The sequence below is a fragment of the Hyperolius riggenbachi genome, chromosome 1 (genome assembly GCF_040937935.1).
Source record: "Hyperolius riggenbachi isolate aHypRig1 chromosome 1, aHypRig1.pri, whole genome shotgun sequence".
NCBI classification, from domain to species: Eukaryota; Metazoa; Chordata; class Amphibia; order Anura; family Hyperoliidae; genus Hyperolius; species Hyperolius riggenbachi.
In genome coordinates, this window is record NC_090646.1 from 681,178,418 (window position 1) to 681,204,055 (window position 25,638).

General features: G+C 47.1%; 1 protein-coding gene across 4 annotated transcripts in view; it reads right to left on the reverse strand.

Annotated features, from left to right (window-relative positions):
* Window positions 1–25,638, reverse strand: part of LOC137532562 (NACHT, LRR and PYD domains-containing protein 12-like) — a 213,506-nt gene that overhangs the window by 75,158 nt on the left and 112,710 nt on the right. For 2 of the 4 annotated variants that reach the window (XM_068253199.1, XM_068253209.1), the window contains exons 8-9: window positions 13,808–13,972; window positions 4,991–5,155 (exon numbers count right to left, since the gene is read on the reverse strand). The exons of 1 other annotated variant lie outside the window; for it this stretch is intronic. In XM_068253199.1, coding sequence (XP_068109300.1) covers window positions 4,991–5,155; window positions 13,808–13,972 — 330 coding nt within the window. The remainder of the gene's footprint in view (window positions 1–4,990; window positions 5,156–13,807; window positions 13,973–25,638) is intronic. One more of the 4 variants, XM_068253218.1, reaches the window with a different exon arrangement.

Consider the following 25,638-nt stretch of genomic DNA (forward strand, 5'->3'; position numbering starts at 1 on the left):
TGCAATGGGTGTCACATATACACTGAGCCAGGTGTACTGGGGGATGCAGTATGGATATACCCCCAAACCAGCCACAATCCCCCCATAATCCCTCCCCCAGTCACTACAATGGGTGTCACATATACACAGAGCCAGGTGTACTGGGGCTGCAGTATGGATGTACACCCAAAGCAGCCACAATCCCCCCATAATCCCTCCCCAATCACTGCAATGGGTGTCACATATACACAGAGCCAGGTGTACTGGGGCTGCAGTATGGATGTACCTCCAAACCAGCCACAATCCCCCATAATCCCTCCCCCAGTCACTGCAATGGGTGTCACATATACACAGAGCCAGGTGTACTGGGGCTGCAGTATGGATGTACACCCAAACCAGCCACAATCCCCCCATAATCCCTCCCCCAGTCACTGCAATGGATGTCACATATACACAGAGCCAGGTGTACTGGGGCTGCAGTATGGATGTACCCCCAAACCAGTAACAATCCCCCCATAATCCCTCCCCCAGTCACTGCAATGGGTGTCACATATACACAGAGCCAGGTGTACTGGGGGCTGCAGTATGGATGTACCCCCAAACCAGCCACAATCCCCCATAATACCCCCTCCCCCAGTCACTGCAATGGGTGTCACATACAGTGGGTTGCAAAAGTATTCGGCCCCCTAAAGTTTTCCACATTTTGTCACATTACTGCCACAAACATGCATCAATTTTATTGGAATTCCACATGAAAGACCAATACAAAGTGGTGTACACGTGAGAAGTGGATCGAAAATCATACATCATTCCAAACATTTTTTACAAATAAACAACTGCAAAGTGGGGTGTGCGTAATTATTCAGCTCCCTGAGTCAATACTTTGTAGACCCACCTTTTGCTGCAATTAGAGCTGCCAGTCTTTTAGGGTATGTCTCTACCAGCTTTGCACATCTAGAGACTGAAATCCTTGCCCATTTTTCTTTGTAAAACAGCTCCAGCTCAGTCAGATTAGATGGACAGCGTTTGTGAACAGCAGTTTTCAGATCATGCCACAGATTCTCGATTGGATTTAGATCTGGACTTTGACTGGGCCATTCTAACACAGATATGTTTTGTTTTAAACCATTCCATTGTTGCCCTGGCTTTATGTTTAGGGTCATTGTCCTGCTGGAAGGTGAACCTCCGCCCCAGTCTCAAGTCTTTTGCAGTCTCCAAGAGGTTTTCTTCCAAGTTTGCCCTGTATTTGGCTCCATCCATCTTCCCATCAACTCTGACCAGCTTCCCTGTCCCTGCTGAAGAGATGCACCCCCAAAGCATGATACTGCCACCACCATATTTGACAGTGGGGATGGTGTGTTCGGAGTGATGTGCAGTGTTAGTTTTCCGCCACGCATAGCGTTTTGCATTTTGGCCAAAAAGTTCCATTTTGGTCTCATCTGACCAGAGCACCTTCTTCCACATGGTTGCTGTGTCCCCACATGGCAAACTGCAAACAGGACTTCTTATGCTTTCTGGTAACAATGCCTTTCTTCTTGCCACTCTTCCATAAAGGCCAACTTTGTACAGTGCATGACTAATAGTTGTCCTATGGACAGAGTCTCCCACCTGAGCTGTAGATCTCTGCAGCTCGTCCAGAGTCACCATGGGCCTCTTGACTGCATTTCTGATCAGCGCTCTCCTTTTTCGGCCTGTGAGTTTAGGTGGATGGCCTTGTATTGGTAGGTTTACAGTTGTGCCATACTCCTTCCATTTCTGAATGATCGCTTGAACAGTGCTCCGTGGGATGTTTAAGGCTTTGGAAATCTTTTTGTAGCCTAAGCCTGCTTTAACTTTCTCAATAAATTGATCCCTGACCTGTCTTGTGTGTCCTTTGGACTTCACGGTGTTGTTGCTCCCAATATTCTCTTAGACAACCTCTGAGGCCCTCACAGAGCAGCTGTATTTGTACTGACATTAGATTACACACATGTGCACTCGATTTAGTCATTAGCACTCGTCAGGCAATGTCTATAGGCAACTGACTGCACTCAGATCAAAGGGGGCCGAATAATTACGCACACCCCACTTTGCAGTTATTGATTTGTGAAAAAATGTTTGGAATCATGTATGATTTCCGTTCCACTTCTCATGTGTACACCACTTTGTATTGGTCTTTCATGTGGAATTCCAATTAAATTGATTCATGTTTGTGGCAATAATGTGACAAAATGTGGAAAACTTCAAGGGGGCCGAATACTTTTGCAACCCACTGTATACACAGAGCGAGGTGTACTGGGGGCTGCAGTATGGATGTACCCCCAAACCAGCCACAATCCCCCATAATCCTTCCCCAGTCACTGCAATGGGTGTCACATATACACAGAGCCAGGTGTACTGGGGGCTGCAGTATGGATGTACCCCCAATCCAGCCACAATCCCCCATAATCCCTCCCCCAGTCACTGCAATGGGTGTCACATATACACAGAGCCAGGTGTACTGAGGGCTGCAGTATGGATGTACCCCCAAACCAGCCATAATCCCCTATAATCCCTCCCCCAGTCACTGCAATAAGTGTCACATATACACAGAGCCAGGTGTACCGGGGGCTGCAGTATGGATGTACCCCCAATCCAGCCACAATTCCCCCATAATCCCTCCGCAGTCACTGCAATGGGTGTCACATATACACAGAGCCTGGTGTACTGGGGGCTGCAGTATGGATGTACCCCCAAACCAGCCACAATCCCCCATAATCCCTCCGCAGTCACTGCAATGGGTGTCACATATACACAGAGCCAGGTGTACTGGGGCTGCAGTATGGATGTACCCCCAAACCAGCCACAATTCCCCCATAATCCCTCCGCAGTCACTGCAATGGGTGTCACATATACACAGAGCCAGGTGTACTGGGGGCTGCAGTATGGATGTACCCCCAAACCAGCCACAATCCCCCCATAATCCCTCCCCAGTCACTGCAATGGGTGTCACATATACACAGAGCCAGGTGTACTGGGGGCTGCAGTATGGATGTACCCCCAAACCAGCCACAATCCCCCCATAATCCCTCCCCAGTCACTGCAATGGGTGTCACATATACACAGAGCCAGGTGTACTGGGGCTGCAGTATGGATGTACCCCCAAACCAGCCACAATCCCCCATAATCCCTCCGCAGTCACTGCAATGGGTGTCACATATACACAGAGCCAGGTGTACTGGGGGCTGCAGTATGGATGTACCCCCAAACCAGCCACAATCCCCCCATAATCCCTCCCCAGTCACTGCAATGGGTGTCACATATACACAGAGCCAGGTGTACTGGGGGCTGCAGTATGGATGTACCCCCAAACCAGCCACAATCCCCCATAATCCCTCCCCCAGTCACTGCAATGGGTGTCACATATACACAGAGCCAGGTGTACTGAGGGCTGCAGTATGGATGTACCCCCAAACCAGCCATAATCCCCTATAATCCCTCCCCCAGTCACTGCAATAAGTGTCACATATACACAGAGCCAGGTGTACCGGGGGCTGCAGTATGGATGTACCCCCAATCCAGCCACAATTCCCCCATAATCCCTCCGCAGTCACTGCAATGGGTGTCACATATACACAGAGCCTGGTGTACTGGGGGCTGCAGTATGGATGTACCCCCAAACCAGCCACAATCCCCCATAATCCCTCCGCAGTCACTGCAATGGGTGTCACATATACACAGAGCCAGGTGTACTGGGGCTGCAGTATGGATGTACCCCCAAACCAGCCACAATTCCCCCATAATCCCTCCGCAGTCACTGCAATGGGTGTCACATATACACAGAGCCAGGTGTACTGGGGGCTGCAGTATGGATGTACCCCCAAACCAGCCACAATCCCCCCATAATCCCTCCCCAGTCACTGCAATGGGTGTCACATATACACAGAGCCAGGTGTACTGGGGGCTGCAGTATGGATGTACCCCCAAACCAGCCACAATCCCCCCATAATCCCTCCCCAGTCACTGCAATGGGTGTCACATATACACAGAGCCAGGTGTACTGGGGGCTGCTGTATGGATGTACCCCCAAACCTGCCAGAATCCCCCCATAATCCCTTCCCCAGTCACTGCAATGGGTGTCACATATACACAGAGCCAGGTGTACTGGGGGCTGCAGTATGGATGTACCCCCAAACCAGCTAAATCCCCCCATAATCCCTCCCCAGTCACTGCAATGGGTGTCACATATACACAGAGCCAGGTGTACTGGAGGCTGCAGTATGGATGTACCCCCAAACCAGCTACAATCCCCCCATAATCCCTCCCCCAGTCACTGCAATGGGTGTCACATATACACAGAGCCAGGTGTACTGGGGGCTGCAGTATGGATGTACCCCCAAACCAGCCACAATCCCCCATAATCCCTCCCCCAGTCACTGCAATGGGTGTCACATATACACAGAGCCAGGTGTACTGGGGGCTGCAGTATGGATGTACCCCCAAACCAGCCACACTCCCCCCATAATCCCTCCCCAGTCACTGCAATGGATGTCACATATACACAGAGCCAGGTGTACTGGGGGCTGCAGTATGGATGTACCCCCAAACCAGCCACAATCCCCCATAATCCCTCACCAGTCACTGCAATGGGTGTCACATATACACAGAGCCAGGTGCACTGGGGGCTGCAGTATGGATGTACCCCCAAACCAGCCACAATCCCCCTATAATCCCTCACCAGTCACTGCAATGGGTGTCACATATACACAGAGCCAGGTGTACTGGGGGCTGCAGTATTGATGTACCCCCAAACCAGCCACAATCCCCCCATAATCCCTCCCCAGTCACTGCAATGGATGTCACATATACACAGAGCCAGGTGTACTGGGGGCTGCAGTATGGATGTACCCCCAAACCAGCCACAATCCCCCATAATCCCTCCGCAGTCACTGCAATGGGTATCACTATTGGGGAATGTGTGAATAGGAAATAGTGATGAAATAAAGGGAATAATTCTGCTGATCTCTGCTGCAATCAGGGCTATTATACTCACTGTAATTCCTCTATCCGGCTTGTTGGCAGAGCCGCCATCAGGACATTGAATTCAGGACCCCACAACTCATTGCATGTCAGGTTCAGCTTCCTCAGAGTCTGGTTATTCCTTATCCCGGTTGCCAGGTGGGGGCAGCAACTGGAGGGCAGCTTATTACCACCTAAGCTGCAGGAGAGGAGAAAGGTACGAAAACACCGGATAAGAACTGCATACAAGTACAATTTAGCCTTAAATGAGACATAATTTTGTCATTATATTTAACATGAATTTATACTTTTAATCAATCCCTAAACATGAAAATGCCATATATACATGTCCACAGCTAGAGGGCAGTGTAGCGAGTTTAATTTGGATTTCATCCAGATAATTCGTGCAGCTGAGTGGGTGTGCGCGGGGGGTAAACGGGGGTTGAAACGTACCCAGCAGCCGTCTTCTTTGATCCGCCCCACGTCGTGTCCCACACTACGTTCCAAGCTGCATCATGTGACTACTATGCTTCCTCTTTCAACCCGGAAGGAGAAAGCGTAGTGGTCATGTAACCGCGAATTGGAACACGGAAGACTGCATCTGAGTGACTTTAACCCCCCCCCCCCTCACCCACCCGCTCCACTGCACCAATTATCGGGATTAAATCTGAACGAAGCTCATTTGGAATTCATCTGGAGCTCAAGGCTATGCATCACTGCTAAAATATATAAATTAGCCATTATTGTGAGCTATACACACCTCCAGATGTGCTGGAATGCAATGATGTGTCAGCCTTTTGGAGGTGTGTTTAGCATACAGGGACAACAATGGTTAATTTGCATATTTCAGCAGTGATGCATTGTGGGAGAAATCTCAGAGCTCACTCCAACCTGAATTACTGCAAATACTTTTTGTTTTAAGAAAGCATTTTTTTTTGTTTACCATAAGATATTAGTAAGGGGGCTTTTTGATCCATTGTAGCCCCTTACACACTCCTGGGAGTTCTGGTTCACCATGTGCTTTCTGGGTAGTCTGTGACTATTAATTTGCTGTATACAATATGTGACATATGAATATTCCATTATTAACACGTAAAGGCCACAGCTGGAACCTCATAGATAATTGTGAACAATGTACAGCCCTGCTACAGTGGGTTCAGGCCTGTGTCTATGCAAAAAGGGAGCATGGAAAAATAGGTGGGAGGTCCCGTAATGTGCAGAAGACCCCAACTGACGCAACGGAACCAGTTACCGGGGCTGATTTTGGCTGAACGGCATACCACGGGAGGACAGTGAGGGACTCAGGCGTGGTTATAGGGCTGGAGGAAGCCTCGGGTAAGTATCAAATCTTCATATTCTAACAGCTCTGGATTCCTTTAACTATGCTTTGAAGCAAGTACTACAGTATTTTATAATTATAATCATATTTTGTAGCCAATATCGTTTTATAATGGAAAAATAACCTCACCCAGACTACTGGCTTGGTGTCTTGTAGCCACTATTTTACATCAGAGTCTATAAGCAGGCCTATTTGCATCCATATCTACAAGCTCACACAGGAGGGCACCTATCCCCCACACACTGTCAGAGGAGAGCACAGAGCTGTGAGTGCAGCGGCGTGACCCGGGGGTCGAGGCCATTTTTAAAAAAATTTAATTATTTTCCGGCAGAAGAACGGAGCGACATGGGACATGACAAGCGGCTCAATCATCTCAGGGAGGTACGCTTCTTCCAGTATGTTTGTTTTATTTTGCAGTACCGTTCCACCTCAGGTTCACTTTATTACCAAGTATTGTCCACGTTACCAATGGCAGCTTGAGGTCTTTTGTGGTAGTTGTGGATCAGGCCCTTTATCTTCTCAGACAGTAAAGCTGCCCATTCTTCCTGGCAGAAACCCTCCAATTCCTGTAAATTCTTGGGCTGTATTGCATGAACTGCACATTTGAGGTCTCCCCTAAGTGGCTCAATGATATTGAGATCAGGAGACTGAGATGGCCACTCCAGAACCTTCACTTTATGTTGCTGTAGCCAATGGCAGGTCCACTTGGTCTCATGTTTTGGATGATTGTAATGTTGGAATATCCAAGTACATCCCATGCTCAGCTTCCCAGGCTGATGAGTGCAAATGTTCCTCCAGTATTTTTTGATAACTTACTGCATTCGTATTGCCATCAATGCTGACCACATTTCCTGTGCCTTTGCAGCTCACACTTCCCCAAAACTAGTGGTGCTCAGATACTCCCGATCACAGATTCAACTTAATCCGGCCACGGCAGTCTCCAAATCCGGATGAGTCATAATTGTGATCCGGATTTCAAACAGACTTCCGAATTTGACTTGGATTTTCGCCATGATTTGCCTGTAAAATCCGGCCGTGATCACGGATTAGACTTTAATGTTAATAGTAAAGCCCTCATACATGCTACAATCCCCTAAATCGCATGGATTATAAAGGTGAAAAGTGGCAACAACATAAAAAAAAAATCAAAAATAACTTTTAGTTTTTGAGAAAATCGATTCTAAAGTTAAATTAACACTTTAAATGTGGCTATTAATTGGTAATAATTGGTTTTAAACACAGAAATACACTTTAAGCAATAACATCCTAGCAATCTGTCCCTAGTAAACTGCAAGCATGCAGGCAGGTGATGATGAGTCCCAATGGCACCTGGCGGTACCACTAGAGGAGGATGAGTGGAAACTCAGCGGAAGCAGGAGGAGGACTAAGCAGTCAGCGTGGCAGCACAAAAGACTATGGCACCTCACTGGTGGTACCACAGCATGATAATGCTGCCCAAAAATTACATGCATCCATGGACCCTGGCGGTGGGAACACAGACTGCAGTAGGGAAATGCTGCAGCAGGAGGAGCAGTGTGTGTCAGCACAGCAGCAGCATATGAGGTCATGGGACATGACAGGTATCACCACAGCAAAAAATTAAATGAACCAGGTTCTAACTTGCGTTGGAAAGGCAGGCATTATAAAAATTCCCAGCCACTTCATGTCCCCCTGTGTCTGACAGCAGGTGCCAGGAACTCACCTTCCACCCAAGCCTGGTTCATTTTGAGGTAGATGAGTTTGTCCACAGAGTCGTTGGACAGCCGAGAGCGCTTCTCGGTGACCACTGGAAGGGGGGCAGGACAGGACTTCCAGGGCATACTGGGCAAGCTCCCTCCAGATCTCCAGTCTCTTGACCCAGTACTCCATGGGGTCCACAGGGCTGTCGGTGTCAAGCCTGCTGAATGACACCATGCCGGTCAGTCACTGTTGCTGGTCGGAGGAGGATGCTGTGTCTGACATCTTCGTCTTCCCCCCAAGAGGACATGCCTGTCCTCGTCTTCCTGCACCGTGTCCTCCTGAAACCGCACCCCCCCCCCCCCCCACATAACAGCAGCAGCGCTCTGCTTCTCCCCTTCAGCACTCAGGTTAGGGACCTCCAACTCCTCCTCCACTACCTGTAAGTCATCGTCCTCCTCCTGTGAGGTGGACTGTGCTGCTTGCTCCTGATCCAGCTGGCTTAGGGCTGCCTCCCCCTCTTCCATCAGATCACACATTGCCCTGTCCAGCAGGCAAACCAGGGGCACCCACTCACAGATGGATGCCCGCTCCCGGCTCACCATCTTGGTTCCCTGCAGGAAGGGAGCCAAGACCAGGCAAACCTGCTGCATGTGTTTCCACTGAGCTGTGGAGATCACCTGCAGGTTGGTGGTGCTGTCGTAGATGTTTTCCTCACACATGTACCTGCGAAGTGCCATCCTGTGCTGCCACAGCCGCTCCAACATCGCCAGGGTTGAGTTCCAGCGAGTTGGGACTTCTATGATCAGGTGGTGTGATGGCAGGCCCTCCTGATGCAGCAGCTCGGCCAGGGTTGCAGAGGCAGTGGCGGAGCGGCGAAAATGGGGCACCAGCTTCGGCGCATCTTCCAGCAGCTGGTGCATCCCCGGGTAGGTGCGCAGGAAGTGCTGCACCACCCAATTGAGGATGTTGTCCAAGCAGGGGATGTGTTGGAGTTCTCGCCTGTGAAGTGCAGCCACCAGGTTGGCCCCATTATCGGATGCCACGTAACCGACTTTGAGGCCTCTGCGGGTCAGACACCTCCGCTCCTGCTCCCTGAGGGTGGCCAGGATGTGGATGGCCGTAAGCTTATCCTACCCCGGGCTGACCAATTTCAGCAGTGCTTGGCAGTGGTGAGGCTTTGTGTTGCTGCTGAGGTGGGCTTGCTTGCTGCGGGGTGGGGAAGGAATGGGATCAGATCAGAGATGCCTGCTGCATCCCCCTGATCCCGCATGGTGGCACCACCAACTGGCCTGCTGTCGTGCCAGCTGCTGCGTTCTCATCCCCTTCCACCAATGTCGCCCAGTGCGTGGTAACGAACAGGTAGTGGCCTGTCCAAAATTGGGTGCTCCACGAGTCCATGGTGATGTGGACCCGCTCCGAACGGGCCACGTTTGCCACCACAAACTCGTGCAGTGGTGGGATGGCGGTCCCTGAAAAGTAGTGGCAGTTGGGGATTTGCCACTCTGGGATCCTAAACTGGAGCAGTGAGCGCATATTACTCCCCTCCTGCACCAGGGAGTACGGAAGGAGCTAGAAACACATGGCCCGGGCCAGCAAGCCGTTCAGCTTCTGGATGCACCGGTGACCAGGAGGCAAAGGCTTGGTCAAACCCTGAAAGCTGTCGTTCAGCAGGGTCTGCCGATGTCCAGCAGGAGGGAGCAGAGGAGGCCAATAAGGACTGACTGGCCTCACCAGCCTCAATGTCGGTGGCATGAGCTGCCGAAAGCGCACTCGAGGGAGAAGTGCGTTTTTGTGCTGCTGCCGGGGCTTGACGACCATGAGGGAGAGATGCTGCTGCTGCTGCTCCTGAAGGCTGTACAGTGAGTCTCCTGCTCTGACCACCCCCTTCCTGGTCCTTTAACCTCTTGAACCCTGCAAAATCATCACAGTGATGGCTCATCAGGTGGGCCTGGAGGGATGAGGTACCCATCTTGGCCGCGTTGCGCCCACAGCTCAAGATTTTTTTGCAGGAGTTACACACTGCATAGCTTACATCCAGGGTGGACACATGGAAAAAATTCCATATAAGGGATTTAAACCCCCCCCCCCCCCCCCCATGGTGCACAGAGGGTGCGGCGACTCTCCCTCTGGTTGGAGGTTGCGTGGTGGTGGTGGTGCTGCTGCTGATGCCGGCTGAAGCAGCGGGCTGTGGCTCCTGCCTTCCATGCCCACTGCTGGACCTGTCCCTGCCTGACATGTGGCGGCGATGCAATTACCTACGCTCCTGTGCCTCATCCTCCTCCGAGCTGCCTTCGGAGACCTCAGACGCATAAGGATGGTCCTGCCAATCATTCTCGTCGTCAGACTCAAACACTTCATCTCCTGACCCCCCCCACCACCTCTTCCGTGCCAACATCCTCAGACTCAATCCCCTCCTCATCCTCAAAATCTGCTTTTTCTGGGCTGTACCCAACCTCCTCCACATCAGTCCCCATGACCTCATCATAGACAGCCATATAGATGCTCCCAGATGCCGGACTGAGGGACAGAACGCTTTCGTCCAGGGAGGTCTGACCACTGGCTGCTGGGGTGGATGTCACAGTAAGCGGGGGGTGTTGGCTGCTGCTGCTAGTGCCGGTCACAGAGAAGGTCTGGGAACAAGTAATGCCTGTGAGTGACTCTCCTGAATGACCACACGGCAACCCAAGGTACTGAAAATGGTTGCCAACGGCGTCGGCTGTGCTGCTGATGGTCGCCTTTCTGCTGCATCTCCTACAACTGAGCACCCTCTCATCTGACGGTGGAGCAGTCCTAGACGTGGCGGCGGGACCGCACTCCCTCTCCTGCCACGGCCCCTGCCAGACATTCTCTATGCACAATATTTGACGGTGGAAAGTGTGCTGCTTTTTACTGTCAATAATATGTGTGTGGGCTGGGGACAGACGGAATTTAAAAAGGGCTTTATTTGTTGATTTTTTTTTTTTTTTATTAAACAGACAGAAAAGAAAAAAAATTTGCAGACGATGCAAATACTGAATACAGTGATAGAGCAGTAAAATCACTGAACATGTGCTTGCCTGCACTACACACAGAACTGTAATAACTGCACACACTGGCATAGTACACTGTCACTGACTACACTGAATGACTTCAACTAACTTAAGTTGATCACTGGCTGGCTAGCTAAATACAGGTATCAAATACAGTAACAGAACACAAAAATCAGTGAACACCTGCCTGCCTGCACTACACACAGAACAGTAACCGCACACACTGGCACAGTACACTGTCACTGACTACACTGAGTGACTACAACTAACTAAAGTTGATCACTGCAGGCTTGCTAGCTAAATACAGTAGTACAGCACTGAAATCAGTGAACCTGTCTGCCTGCATTAAGCACAACACTCAGTACACAGTCACTGACGACTACACTGACTACAACTAACTGAAGTTCTCGATCACGGATTCAGATCCTGATGTCGGATAGTGGAAAAATGCTTGTGAATCATGGCTATGCTGTGATGACGAGGTTGTGATGAGCACCGTTACGCCAAAACATCAGTGACCCATCACCATGTCTCACAGTAGGAATACTGTACCTTTCATTATAGGCTTTGTTGACTACTCTCCAACTGTAATGTTTATAGTTGTGGCCAAAAACTTCAATTTTAGGGTCATCACTCCAAATGACTTTGTGGCAGAAGGTTTGAGGCTTGTCTCTGTGCTGTTGGCATATTGTAAGTGGGATACTTTGTGCCATTTGTGCAGTGATTGCTTTTTTTCCCAGCAACTTGACCATGCAAGCCCATCTTTATTTAAGCGCCTCCTTATTGTGCATCTTGAAACTGCAACACCACATTTTTTCAGAGACATTTCGCCTTAAGTTATTTGTAGGTTTTTCCTTACATCCCGAACAATTTTCTGGCAGCTGTGGCTGAATTTCAGTTGGTCTACCTGACCGTGGTTTGGTTTTAACAGAACCCATCATTTACCACTTCTTTATTAGCGTTTGAACACTGCTGATTGCCAGCACCTATTCAGTAAGGAGACATTGGGCAAGACTCTCTAACACTGCTATTGCCTATAGAGCACATCCTATTGGCTGCAGCTGTGGCACATTGAGACCACCAGGAGAAAAGCGCAATATAAATGATCTGATCACAGGTGAGGATGGTTACCTTAAACAGCCATTAAAGCCAAGTTGTGTGCATGTTATCAGGCAAATCACCGGGGTATGTAATGTTTAATCAGGGTAGATTGTGTAGTGATTAGGATTTTAAGAAATGAGTAAACACAGCTGGTTGACAATAAATGGCTTCAGCAAACCACTAACAACCAATCACGAGTGAAAGAAAAGTTTGTGTTTGTATTCTCTGAAAAATGGTTAAGAAACCATAATTTCTGCCAGGGTATGTAAAATTATGAGTACAACAGTACATTGTTGGTGAGTGGTTTGAGACATTACCAATACTGCTGCCTGTTCACATGGAAAATTACAGCAAAATAAGAAACACTAGGAGGAGGTCCCTGCCCTTGTGAGCTTACAATCTAGAGAGTAGTAGGTTGGACACATTAGGAAAGGAGGCAGAGGGCTTAGCAGATGAGGCAGTAAGCCTCCAATGCTATCTATAGCAAGTTATAGGCTAGTCTAAATAGGTGTGTTTTAAGAGAGCATTTGAAGGTTTCCAGGCTCGGAGAATGGTGGACTGGCTGTGGGAGAGAGTTGCAAAGGAGAGGTGATTCTTGTGAGAAGTCCTGAATGAAGGAGTGAGAGGAGATGACCAAGCTAGAGGACAAGAGGGTCTCCTAGGGGGAGTGAAGATTTAGGGATTCTCATTCCAGTGAATGAGAATCACAACACAATCACCCGGAAAATGCTGCATGCAGCGCATTTGCAATTGGTGGAAATCACATTTATGCCCCAATTGCCACAGCGATCAGAGAAGCAAGGGTTCAGCAAAGGTTCAAGGTGAGCTGGTATCTGAAGGTTAACAAAGAAATATATAGAGGTATATGATAGTGTTAGGAGTTTAAACAGGATTCTTTGGGTAATAAGTAGCTATTGGAGAAATTGGCAGAGAGGGGCAGCATCAGAGGAGCGGGAGGAGAGGTGGATGAGGCAGGCATCAGAGGTCAGTAGGGATTGGCAGAGAGGAGCAGCTTCAAAGGAGTAGGAGGGGAGGTGGATGAGGCAGGCAGCAGAGGTCAGTAGGGATTGGCAGAGAGGGGCAGCATCAGAGGAGTGGGAGGAGATGTGGATGAGGCAGGCAGCAGAGGTCAGTAGGGATTAGCAGAGAGGAGCAGCATCAGAGGAGCGGGAGGAGATGCTGAACTTTGAATTCAAGTGAAACCCGGATCGTTGCTATCTGGATTTCACCCTGCTAATTACATTCACCTGGGTGGGAGGGGGTGTCAATCTTACCTAGCTGACTTCTTCTTCGGTCCGTCCCTCGGCGCCTCCCACGCAGCGGCCATGTGACTACAAACACTTCCTCCTTCCGGGTTGAAGGAGGAAGTGTATAGCCATGTGATGCCAGATTGAACCACATCATGGGAGGCGCCGAGGGATGGACCGAAGAAGACGTCAACTAGGTAAGATTGACCCCCCCCTCCCGCCCAGGTGATTGTAATTAGCAGGGTGAAATCCGGATAGCAACTATCCGGGTTTCACTCCAATTCGAAGTTGAGCATCCCTAGCTGCAGTATGGATGTACCTCCAAACCAGCCTCAATCCCCCATAATCCCTCCCCAGTCACTACAATGGGTGTCACTATTGGGGAATGTGAGAACTGAATATGGTGATAGAATGGTGGGAAATCATTTTGCTGCAATCAGGGCTGTTATACTCACTGTAATTCCTCTATTCGACTTCTTGGCAGAGCCTCCATCAGGACACTGAATTCATCACCCCCCAGACTGTTATCAGACAGGCCCAGATTCCTCAGAGTCTGGTTATTCCTTATACAGGATGCCAGGTGGGGGCAGCAACTGGAGGGCAGCTTATTACTAGACAAACTGTAGGAGGAAAGAAGAATGCAACCAAAACATTGGATAAAAACTGCATACAATTTGTATGATTTAAAATTAAATAAATTAAACATTTGTTACAATATATTTAACATGAATTTACAGTGGGTTGCAAAAGTATTCGGCCCCCTTGAAGTTTTCCACATTTTGTCACATTACTGCCACAAACATGAATCAATTTTATTGGAATTCCACATGAAAGACCAACACAAACTGGTGTACACATGAGAAGTGGAACGAAAATCATACATGATTCCAAACATTTTTTTACAAATAAATAACTGCAAAGTGGTGTGTGCATAATTATTCGGCCCCCTTTGATCTGAGTGCAGTCAGTTGCCTATAGACATTGCCTGATGAGAGCTAATGACTAAATAGAGTGCACCTGTGTGTAATCTAATGTCAGTACAAATACAGCTGCTCTGTAAGGGCCTCAGAGGTTGTCTAAGAGAATATTTGGAGCAACAACACCGTGAAGTCCAAACAACACACAAGACAGGTCAGGGATCAAGTTATTGAGAAATTTAAAGCAGGCTTAGGCTACAAAAAAAGATTTCCAAAGCCTTGAACATCCCACGGAGCACAAGCGATCATTCAGAAATGGAAGGAGTATGGCACAACTGTAACCCTACCAAGACAAGGCCATCCACCTAAACTCACAGGCCAAACAAGGAGAGCGCTGACCAGAAATGCAGTCAAGAGGCCCATGGTGACTCTGGGTGAGCTGCAGAGATCTACAGCTCAGGTGGGGGAATCTGTCCATAGGACAACTATTAGTCGTGCACTGTACAAAGTTGGCCTTTATGGAAGAGTGGCAAGAAGAAAGCCATTAACAGAAAGCATAAGAAGTCCCGTTTGCAGTTTGCCACAAGCCATGTGGAGGACACAGCAAACATGTGGAAGAAGGTGCTCTGTTCAGATGAGACCAAAATGGAACTTTTTGGCCAAAATGCAAAACGCTATGTGTGGCGGAAAACTAACACTGCACATCACTCTGAACACACCATCCCCACTGTCAAATATGGTGGTGGCAGCATCATGCTCCCCCCCTGCATCACTTCAGCAGGGACAGGGAAGCTGGTCAGAGTTGATGGGAAGATGGATGGAGCCAAATACAGGGCAAACTTGGAAGAAAACCTCTTGGAGACTGCAAAAGACTTGAGACTGGGGCAGAGGTTCACCTTCCAGCAGGACAATGACCCTAAACATAAAGCCAGGGCAACAACGGAATGGTTTAAAACAAAACATATCTATGTGTTAGAATGGCCCAGCCAAAGTCCAGATCTAAATCCAATCGAGAATCTGTGGCAAGATCTGAAGACAGCTGTTCACAAACGCTGTCCATCTAATCTGACTGAGCTGGAGCTGTTTTGCAAAGAAGAATGGGCAAGGATTTCAGTCTGTAGATGTGCAAAGCTGGTAGAGACATCCCCTAAAAGACTGGCAGCTGTAATTGCAGCAAAAGGTGGTTCTACAAAGTATTGACTCAGGGGGCCGAATAATTACGCACACCCCACTTTGCAGTTATTTATTTGTAAAAAATGTTAGGAATCATGTATGATTTTCGATCCACTTCTCACATGTACACCACTTTGTATTGGTCTTTCACGTGGAATTCCAATAAAATTGATGCATGTTTGTGGCAGTAATGTGACAAAATGTGGAAAACTTCAAGGGGGCCGAATACTTTTGCAACCCACTGTATATTTTTAATTAATCCCTAAAAATGGAGTACATATTACTTTGGCGCCGCTCAGTTCGGCGCGGGGAGAGCAGGATGATGGAACTCCCTGCTGCCGCTAAACTCCGAGGCGGCGTTAAATACTATTCCCCCTCTGAGTTGTCGCAACTCCGATGGAGATGTAATTCGGGGTCTGGCAGCCACCGGAGCAGCGAATTACCGCTACGCACCCCGAGCAGAATAGCATTGCTGCTATGACGACGCCCAGCTTCGGCTCTCAGAGCCGTGCGCCGAAATGAACAGATCCGCAACAATGAAAATGCCATCGATACATATGTCCTCAGCTAGAGGGCAGTATAGTAATATTGTTCATATGGAATAACGTTTACACACCACAATCCTATCAATTTAATCATTTGTATACAATAAGTGACATATGAGTATTCCATTATCACCACTTAAATGCAGTAGTTGGACCCTCATAGATAATAGCGAACAATGTACAGCCCAGCTACAGCGAGTTCAGGTTACCTTACACTGCAGACTGACTCACACAGGAGTGCACCCATCCCCCACATGGTCAGAATAGGGTAAATGTATGTATTCTGTTCCATCTATGTCAGTGTTACAGGGGGTGCCTCTTACATGAAACTCCATCCTTTCCTAAGTAAAAGTGTTCCTAACAATAACAATAATATTTTTATAGCACTTTTCTCCCTGGGGACCCTGCATTATGCAGGTTTTTAGCTTTTTTTTAAAGCTGTCCAGAGAAGGAGCCTCTCGTACTGATTGTGGAAGTGAGTTCCATAGAGTAGGGGCTGCATAGGAAAAGGCCCGAGCAGCAAATGTTAAAGGGACTCTGATCTCTACTTAAAATAAAAAGTTTCACTTACCTTGGGCCTCCTCCAGCCCACCGTAGGCGGCGAGGTCCCACGGCGTCCTCCTGGCTCCTCTCTGTGTGCGTCCGCCGGCCCCCGTTACCGGCGACACCCGGGCCGGCTCTTCCTGGTTAATGACGCATGCGTCATCACACCGGCCGCTTTGCGTCATCACGCCGGCCGGCATGACAGGTCTGCACATGCGCGGGAACCCGGACGCCGTGGGACCTCGCAGCCTACGGTGGGCTGGAGGAGGCCCAAGGTAAGTGAAACTTTTTATTTTTAGTAGAGCTCGGAGTCCCTTTAAAGGGAATGTCCAAGCAAAATAAAAAAAATGAGTTTCACTTACCTGGGGCTTCTACCAGCCCCATGCAGCCATCTTGTGCCCTCGTAGTCACTCACTGCTGGCAGCTTGCCGACCTCGGAGGTCGGCGGGACGCATTGCATACATTTTTACGCATTCCCGCTAGTGCAGGAACATTAACACATACATTTGTACGCATTACTGGTTCAATGCGTAAAAATGTATGTGTTAATGTTCCTGCACTAGCGGGAATGCGTAAAAACGTACGCAATGCGGCCCCCGACCTCCAAGGTCGGCAAGCTGCCAGCGGGGGACTGGAGCAGCAGTGAGTGACTACGAGGGCACAGGATGGCTGCATGGGGCTGGTAGAAGCCCCAGGTAAGTGAAACTCATTTTTTTATTTTGCTTGAACCTTCCCTTTAAGTGTATCCTGGGAATAACCAGATCCTAAATTTACAGTGCATCTGTGCATTTTATGTTACAGCCTTATTCTATAATGGATTATGTATTTCCTCAGAATTCTACACGTTACAACCCATAGTGACAACATGAAAAAAAAAAGTTTACTTGAGATTTTTTGCAAATTTATAAAAAATTGAAAAATTACATGTACATGGGTATTCACAGTCTTTGCAAGGAAGCTCAAAATTGAGCTCAGGGGCATCCTGTTTTCCCTGATCACCCTTAAAATGTTTCTGCAGCTTAAAGGACCTCTTCCGCAAATGAGGAAAAAAATAAAAAGTGGTTTATGCATAAACTATTAAACATCCTTCTAAAATAGTGTAAATTTTTTTTTTTTTTTTAAATGAATGGTTTCATCAATACAACATGTAATGTGAATAGTGACGGATGACGGCTGGGAGGCTAATCCATTTGTTAGGGTTTTTTTTTTTTTACTTTCTTTTCACAAACATAACTCCTGCCTAAGTAGTGTTCAGTGGTATAACCCACTTCTAGCAGGAATCACCGTTATAGACCTAATGGCTGAGCTCTGCTGAGCTGCTGAATATAAGTTTACATTGTTGCTAGGCAACCAGACAACGGTGCAGAGACTCTCTTTGTGAAGAGTCATAAGCTGCTGGGAGAATCAGTCCCATCTACACCATAAGATTCTTTGTCAGATTCGATTCAATTTGATTTGATTCATTGATTTGATTTGATTCAATCTGACATTTCCAATTCATGATTCGATTCAGTTTGAATCGAATTGAATGGAATCATGAATTGGACATGTCAGATTGAATCAAATCAAATTGAATCGAATCTGACAAAGAATCATATGGTGTAGATGGGACTGATTCATTCTCCCAGCAGCTTATGACTCTTCACAAAGAGAGTCTCTGCACCCGGGTTCTGGTTGCCTAGCAACAATGTAAACACATAGGCCTCAATTCACTAAGCTTAACTCCTGTCTTTAATAACTCTTCTGAGCTGTTTTACAGTTATCACCATGGTGATATAATTGTGATAACTGTAAAACAGCTCAGAAAAGTTATTAAAGACAGGAGTTAAAGGGGCACTATGGTTAAATAACTGGTTATAATGTCATTTAATATAAAATATGTGCAAGTGTAGCAATGTTTAACACATATATTGTGGCAGAAAAAAAGTCTATTTCAATATTACATTACCCTTAGTTACAGATGAGTGTCGTCAGCAGAGGAAATTATCTGACGCCAAATCAGCACATTCCATTGTGCAGTAGGAGGCAGCTTATCAGCTGTTTGAGCTGCTGTTTTAATCCCCCCTTTGATGTTTTGTGAGAGGACTCCTCCAACTCCTATAACGTCTCACTCGAGTAGTTTTATTACTCATCTCAGCCGCGGTCCGTCTCAGGACTTTGACATACTGCTCTGATGAAAAGCATGCAGGACACAGATTCAGCTCAGAGAGCTGGTCTCCACAGCAACGGACAACAATGTGTCCGTTCCTGAGCCAGCTGGGATGCCTCAGCCAGGAGCATTTTTTTCATCAGAGCCGTATGTCAAAGTCCTGAGATGGACCGCGGCTGAGATGAGTAATAAAACTACTCGAGTGAGACGTTATAGGAGTTGGAGGAGTCCTCTCTTGAAACATCAAAGGGGGGATTAAAACAGCAGCTCAAACAGCTGATAAGCTGCCTCCTACTGCACAATGGAATGTGCTGATTTGGCGTCAGATAATTTCCTCTGCTGACGCCACTCATCTGTAACTAAAGCTGGCCACTAATGGACCAATTTCTAGCGAAAAATCGTTCGATCGATCCGAAATTCTAGGTCGGCAGTGATCGAATTGCCAGTAAATAATCTCCATTAATGGTTATGATCGATTATAACCGAGTGAAAAAAAAGTCGTCCGACTGAATTTTCGTCGAACGAAATTTTGAATTGTAAAGACGATCGTGATCGATAGATAGCAAAGATTGGTTCGTTGATGGTGTAGTGAACGATTTTTCTTCCGATCAGAATTTCTTATCGCTCGAACGATTTTTCGCTAGAAAATTGGACCATTAGTGGCCACCTTAAGAGTAATGTAATTTTGAAATAGACTTTTTTTCTGCCACAATATATGTGTTAAACATTGCTACACTTGCACATATTTTATATTAAATGACATTATAACCAGTTATTTAACCATAGTGCCCCTTTAAGCTTAGTGAATTGAGGCCAAATTCAGCAGCTCAGCTGAGCCGTTAGGTCTATAATAGTGATTCCTGCTAGAAGTGGGTTATACCACTGAACACTACTTAGGCAGGAGTTATGGTTGTGAAAAGAAAGTAAAAAAAAAAACACCCCTAACAAATGGATTAGCCTCTCAGCCGTCATCCGTCACTGATTACATTACATGTTGTATTGATGAAACCATTCATTTTTAAAAAAAAACTTTTTACACTATTTTAGTAGGATGTTTAATAGTTTATGCATAAACCACTTTTTATTTTTTTCCATATTCGCGGAAGAACCCCTTTAATTGGAGTCCATCTGTGGTAAATTCAGTTGATGGGACATGATCTGGAAAGGCCCACACCTGTCTATAGAAGGTCCCACAGTTGACAGTTCATGTCAGAGCACAAACCAAGCATGAAGGCAAAGGAATTGTCTGTAGACCACCAAGACAGGATTGTTTTGAGCCACAAATCTAGGGAAGAAAAAATTCTGCTTCAATAATGTCAATGGGAACTGTATTCTAAAAGAAAAAAAGCCAGATACTTATCTAAGGAGAGGGAAGGATCTGATCTATAGAGCAGTGGTCCTCAAACTAAGGTCCGCGGGCTGAATGTGGCCCCCTGAGACTTTTTTACCGCCCCCCCCCCCCCCACACACAAAATGTATTACTTATAGATGGGGTCAGCTACGTCTTTAAATATTGGTGGTCCGCATATAGAATAGCAGTGCTGGCACCACCCATCCACATGGAAGCCAAAAAGCAGTAATCTGCTGGTTTCCAATCAAATTCCACATCAGGTGACACTGCTGTCCACTTGGACTGCAGGTTGCCACCTGGGTATGCTTCACTGTCTGGCCCGCAAAGACCTCTACACCATTTTATGTATACTTCTGCCCCCCAGCAGTCTGACGTATGTTGACCCGGCCCTCAACCCAAAACGTTTGGGGACCCCTGCTGTAAAGTCTTCCTGCTCCTCTCCCGATGCACTCATTGTGGCGGTAGCTCCTCCGCTTAAATCCCCCACCACGGGGAACTTCAGAAGTCTTCAGGAGCCGAGTCCTCCCAAAGACAGGAGGCTCCTTATTGCACTTGCGCATGTGCAGTATGGAGTGGCCCGAGTACTCCCAAAGCCTCCCTTTGGCGGCGGAGACAGCAGCATTTGACCAAATTTATTGAATGCTGCTACGGGGAGCCAGTGCTGCAACGGGGACTGGGAAGGCTCTATAGGACCCATGGCCTTCCCTCTCCTTAGGTAAGTATCTGGCTTTTTTTAGATAAAGGTTCCCATTGACTTTAAAGGACATAGTGAGCACAGTGGCCTCCATTATTTGTAAGTGGAATAAGTTCAAAACCACCAGGACTTTTCCTAGAGCTGGCTGGCTGGCTTTAGTCAGGGAGGTGACCAAGAACCTGATGGTCACTTTTTTTCAGAGCTCTAGAGGTCCTCTGAGAGGAAAACCTTCCATAAGGACCACAATCTCTGCAGCAATCCACCAACCAGACCTGTACGGTATAGTGGGCAGACAGAAGCCACTCCTTAGTAAAAGGCACATGGCAACCCACCTGGAGTTTGCCAAAAGGCACCTGACGGACTCTAAGATTATGAAAAACAAAATCCTCTGGTCTGATGAGACAAAGATTGAACTCTTTGGTGTGAATGTGTCATAGGCATGAGCCAGTAAAATATGCCACATAACATTGTGTGATGTCTATGCTTAAAGCCTACCAGAGCCGAGCTGTAATAAAAGTGTTATACATATCTGGGGCTTCCTCCAGCCCCGTGTGCAAGGATTGCTCCCACGCTGTCCTCAGTCTTCTCCAGCTCCGGTACCAGGTCCCGTAAGTTCTGCCAGTCGCAGCCAGTCTGCGCAAGATAAGTGCGACCTCAAGTATCTCTACAGCAGGTGCCCCAGTTCTGGGCCTTCAGCCTACCTCAAGATCACCTATTAATATTCTCCATGGATGAGTTTTTTAAACTCTCACGATCACAGCTGTACAGAAATTGAGGGATATGTGGTAAGGGCGTAGAGACCAGCCGAGGAATGTGTCTCCGAGTTCTGTAGATGAGCAGTATACATTAAAGGAATGCTTTCCTTGATCTGTAGCTTTCCAATAAAATCTTAGCCACCCAGTACCGGATACCCTTGAAGATGCCATGACACTGGCTATTTGGGTGGACCAGCGACTTTGTCAACAAGGTCTCTCTAATATCTCTAAAGCAAAAATGATGACTGTAACCTGGTCTGATCACAGACCACTGTTTATTCAGCTTTCCTCTCTCCTCCTAAAATATGACCGAGGAAGTCATAGTTTAAGTGGAGGATGGACAATTCCTCATTCTCCGATGCAGACTATTAAGAAAATTCAGTCATACATTACTGAATACATTTCTGAGAAGGAGGAGTCTCTTCAGACATCACTTTATGGGAAGCACTAAAGCTACTGTACATGCAGGAGTACAAGTTTGGTATCTTATTAAAGGACAACTGAAGTGAGAGGGATATGGAGGCTGCCATATTTATTTCCCTCTATCCTGCTGATCCTATGCCTCTAACACTTTTAGCCATAGCCCCTGAACAAGCATGCAGCAGATCAGGTGTTTCTGACATTATTGACAGATCTGACAATATTAGCTGCATGCTTGTTTCTGGTGTGTGATTCAGACACTACAATAGTTAAAGAGGAACTCCAGTGAAAATAATATAATAAAAAAGTGCTTCATTTTTTACAATAATTACAGTATGTATAAATGATTTAGTCAGTGTTTGCTCATTGTAAAATCTTTCCTCTCCCTGATTTACATTCTGACATTTATCACATGGTGACATTTTCACTGCTAGCAGGGGATGTCAGTGGAAGGATAAGCTGTTTTTTTTTTGGCAGTTGGACCCAGCTGTGCATTTCCCACAATGCAATGAGGTTCACAGACAGGAAACTGTCAGGGTGATGGTCCTGACATCACACTGTGGGAGGGGTTTCACCACAATATCAGCCATACAGCGCCCCCTGCTGATCCGTTTGAGAAAAGGAATAGATTTCTCATGGGAAAGGGAGTATCAGCTACTGATTGAGATGAAGTTCAATTCTTGGTCACGGTTTCTTTTTAAGTGCTTTGTAGACTTTCTACATAACCTTTATACCTAAAGCTCTTCTCCTAACCGGCCAAAGCCGGATAGGTTTCTGGAGGTGATACCACTCCCACAAATTCCATCAGAATTTAAAGACAGACTAAATGAGGATAATTCCTAAGAGTAGGGGATCCTGGCACGAAAGTCCTTGAAAGTTTCCAAGACTCCAGGCCCTGAAGGCTTTTTAGGTTTACTCTGTAAAAAGTATGCAGTTGAATTAGGTCTGTTTCTAGTGCAATTATACAATAAGTCTAGTCATGGCTTCACAGCGCTTCCCTACAAGCTGATCTAGCAATAATCCCCAAATCAGAGGTTGAACCCCTGGAAACCCATCAATTCCATCCTATGTCATTACTAAATACAGATCTTAACCACTTCCCGACCGCCCCCAGCCGATGGGCGGCGGCAAAGTCCGGGCCCAAACGACCGCAATACGCCCATCGGCGGGGGCGGCTGCGGGAGCGGCTATGCGGCGATCGCGTCATTCGTGACGCGATCAGCCGCCGGGGACTGGCTCCGCCCACCGTTCGCTGTAACCCGCCGCCCGTTCGGAAGCGCCGGCGGGTTACTAGCACCCGGATCGCCGCTGAAACATTGTATAATAGGCTTTGTAATGTATACAAAGCCTATTATACTGGCTGCCTCCTGCCCTGGTGGTCCCAGTGTCCGAGGGACCACCAGGGCAGGCTGCAGCCACCCTAGTCTGCACCCAAGCACACTGATTTCCCCCCCCTCTGCCCCCTGATCGCCTACAGCAACCCTCAGACCCCCCCTGCCCACCCCCCAGACCACTGTTTGCACCCAGTCACCCCCCTAATCACCCATCAATCACTCCCTGTCACTATCTGTCAACGCTATTTTTTTTTTGCAACTATAAAAGCACTGGAGGGCGCTGCCTAGACTCTATTTATAACAAATTATTTTCGTGGTATTCTCCACAGAATCGTCTGCCTCCTGCTGCAACTATCCAGGACAGGGTTACCCCCTATTCCCTATCTCAACAAAAAAGGATCAAAATTATGCAGCAATAGGAAGTGCGCTGGACATAAATGTATTATAATAAAAAAGAAGTAAAAGAAAGTATTTATTCTGCGGGCAATAGAATTCATATTGACGCGAAATTATTTTAGATATGGGGAGGATCTCTACCTCCAGAGGAGCGGGACGGCAATGGGGACCAGGTTCGCGCCGGGGTACGCTAACCTCTTCATGGCCCATTGGGAGGACACCCATGTGTACGGGCGTGGGGGACCTGGCGCGGACCTGGTCCTTTGGAAAAGATTCATTGATGACGTCCTGCTCGTCTGGAGGGGCTCTGAGGAGTCTTTAAGGAGATATATAGCTGAATTGAATAACAACAGTGTTAATCTGAAATTTACATCCGAGATAAGCGATATACAGATCAATTTTTTGGATATAAATATATATGTAGAGAATGCGCGTCTGAAAACACGCACATACACTAAAACCAACGGATGTGAATAGCTATATTCTAACCACCAGCTGCCATTTCCCCCCATGGCTGGACACTATCCCTAAAGGCCAATTCATCCGCCTGAAAAGAAACTGTACAGAGAACGGGGAATACCAAAAGGAAGTGGAGGGCCTGTCAGCAAGGTTCAGGGAAAAGGGCTATATGGAGAATACTATAGAGGCAGCTAGAAAGGAAGTAGAGGGACTGGAACGAAAAGACCTTCTAGTCAAAAAAGTGGGAGGGAACCCACAGGACCACTCCTTGAGATTAAGTCTAAGGTATGGCCCAAGGAGTAAAATGATACAGAACATTATAGTCAAACATTGGACGACCCTGAGACAGGACAAATTCCTCCACGAAATATTACCGAAAAACCCTCCAATTACGTATAGAAAATCTAGCAATATAGGCTTGAGGGTGGCAATGGCGGCTGGTGACTATATAAACAGAATTGGAGATAATAAGAATGGGGGATTTGTAAAATGTGGGAGGTGCGTAAATTGTAAGAAAACAAAAGGTTATAAGAAGATAACTGAGATTGAGGGAGGGGGGGAGAACTTTAAGATCAGAGAATTGATCACTTGTGACACTCGAGGAGTGATCTACTGCCTGATTTGCCCGTGCGGGAAGAAATATATAGGTCGCACCAAGAGGACATTGTCCAGTAGGGTTGGAGAACACCTGAACAACATAGGGAAAGGGTGGGAGGGACATCCACTGTCCAAACACTTTAGAAATTTTCATAATTGTTGTGTTTGGGATGTGGTATATTTTGGCTTAGAAGTGGTACATAGAGATATAAGGGGTGGAGACTATATAGCCAAAATGTCGAGACAGGAGAGTAGGTGGATTTACAATTTAGATACCCTAGTACCAAAGGGATTAAACGAGGAATTGGAACTATTTGGCTTTATGAATTAGGAAATTAATTGAAGTTCTAATGATCCCTTTTACTTTGAATTGTTGTCCGCTGTGAGTGTTCTGGTTCCCCAATAGTATGCTGGATCCCCTGATATGAACCTTTTTTCTTTTATTTTATTTTATCTTTTATATGATATATTATATTTTATTTATCTTTTGTTGTTTGACACTTTTAATAATGAGAGGTTTTTATAAATGTGAACCCTGGTTGTGGGATACATAGATAATAATGCTATATCAGTAAAACACAGTGGGGGGGTATTAAGTGAGCCTATTTATTGACTAGAGGAATAATAACCAAAAAAGATAGTCACGCAATGAGATCTGCAGGATATGCCATTACCCAGAGGATACCACTTTAAGTACTTAATGGTGGGAGTAGCCAAGAGCCGAACATCTGCATATATAAATGGCGACTTCATATTGGCCTCCAGATTCTGATGAAGACGGCCGAGCCGTTGAAACATGTCAATCTAACACTAAACAGTTACCAGGGGCGCCCCGTTTTAACTGTGGAACGGCTAATCTTTCTTCCCCCTACCAAGGTCTAACAGCTCGACAAAGTTTGGAACATACAGTGACGACTGCGGAGGGTGGAACGCAAGGAAGTAGCTGAAGTGAC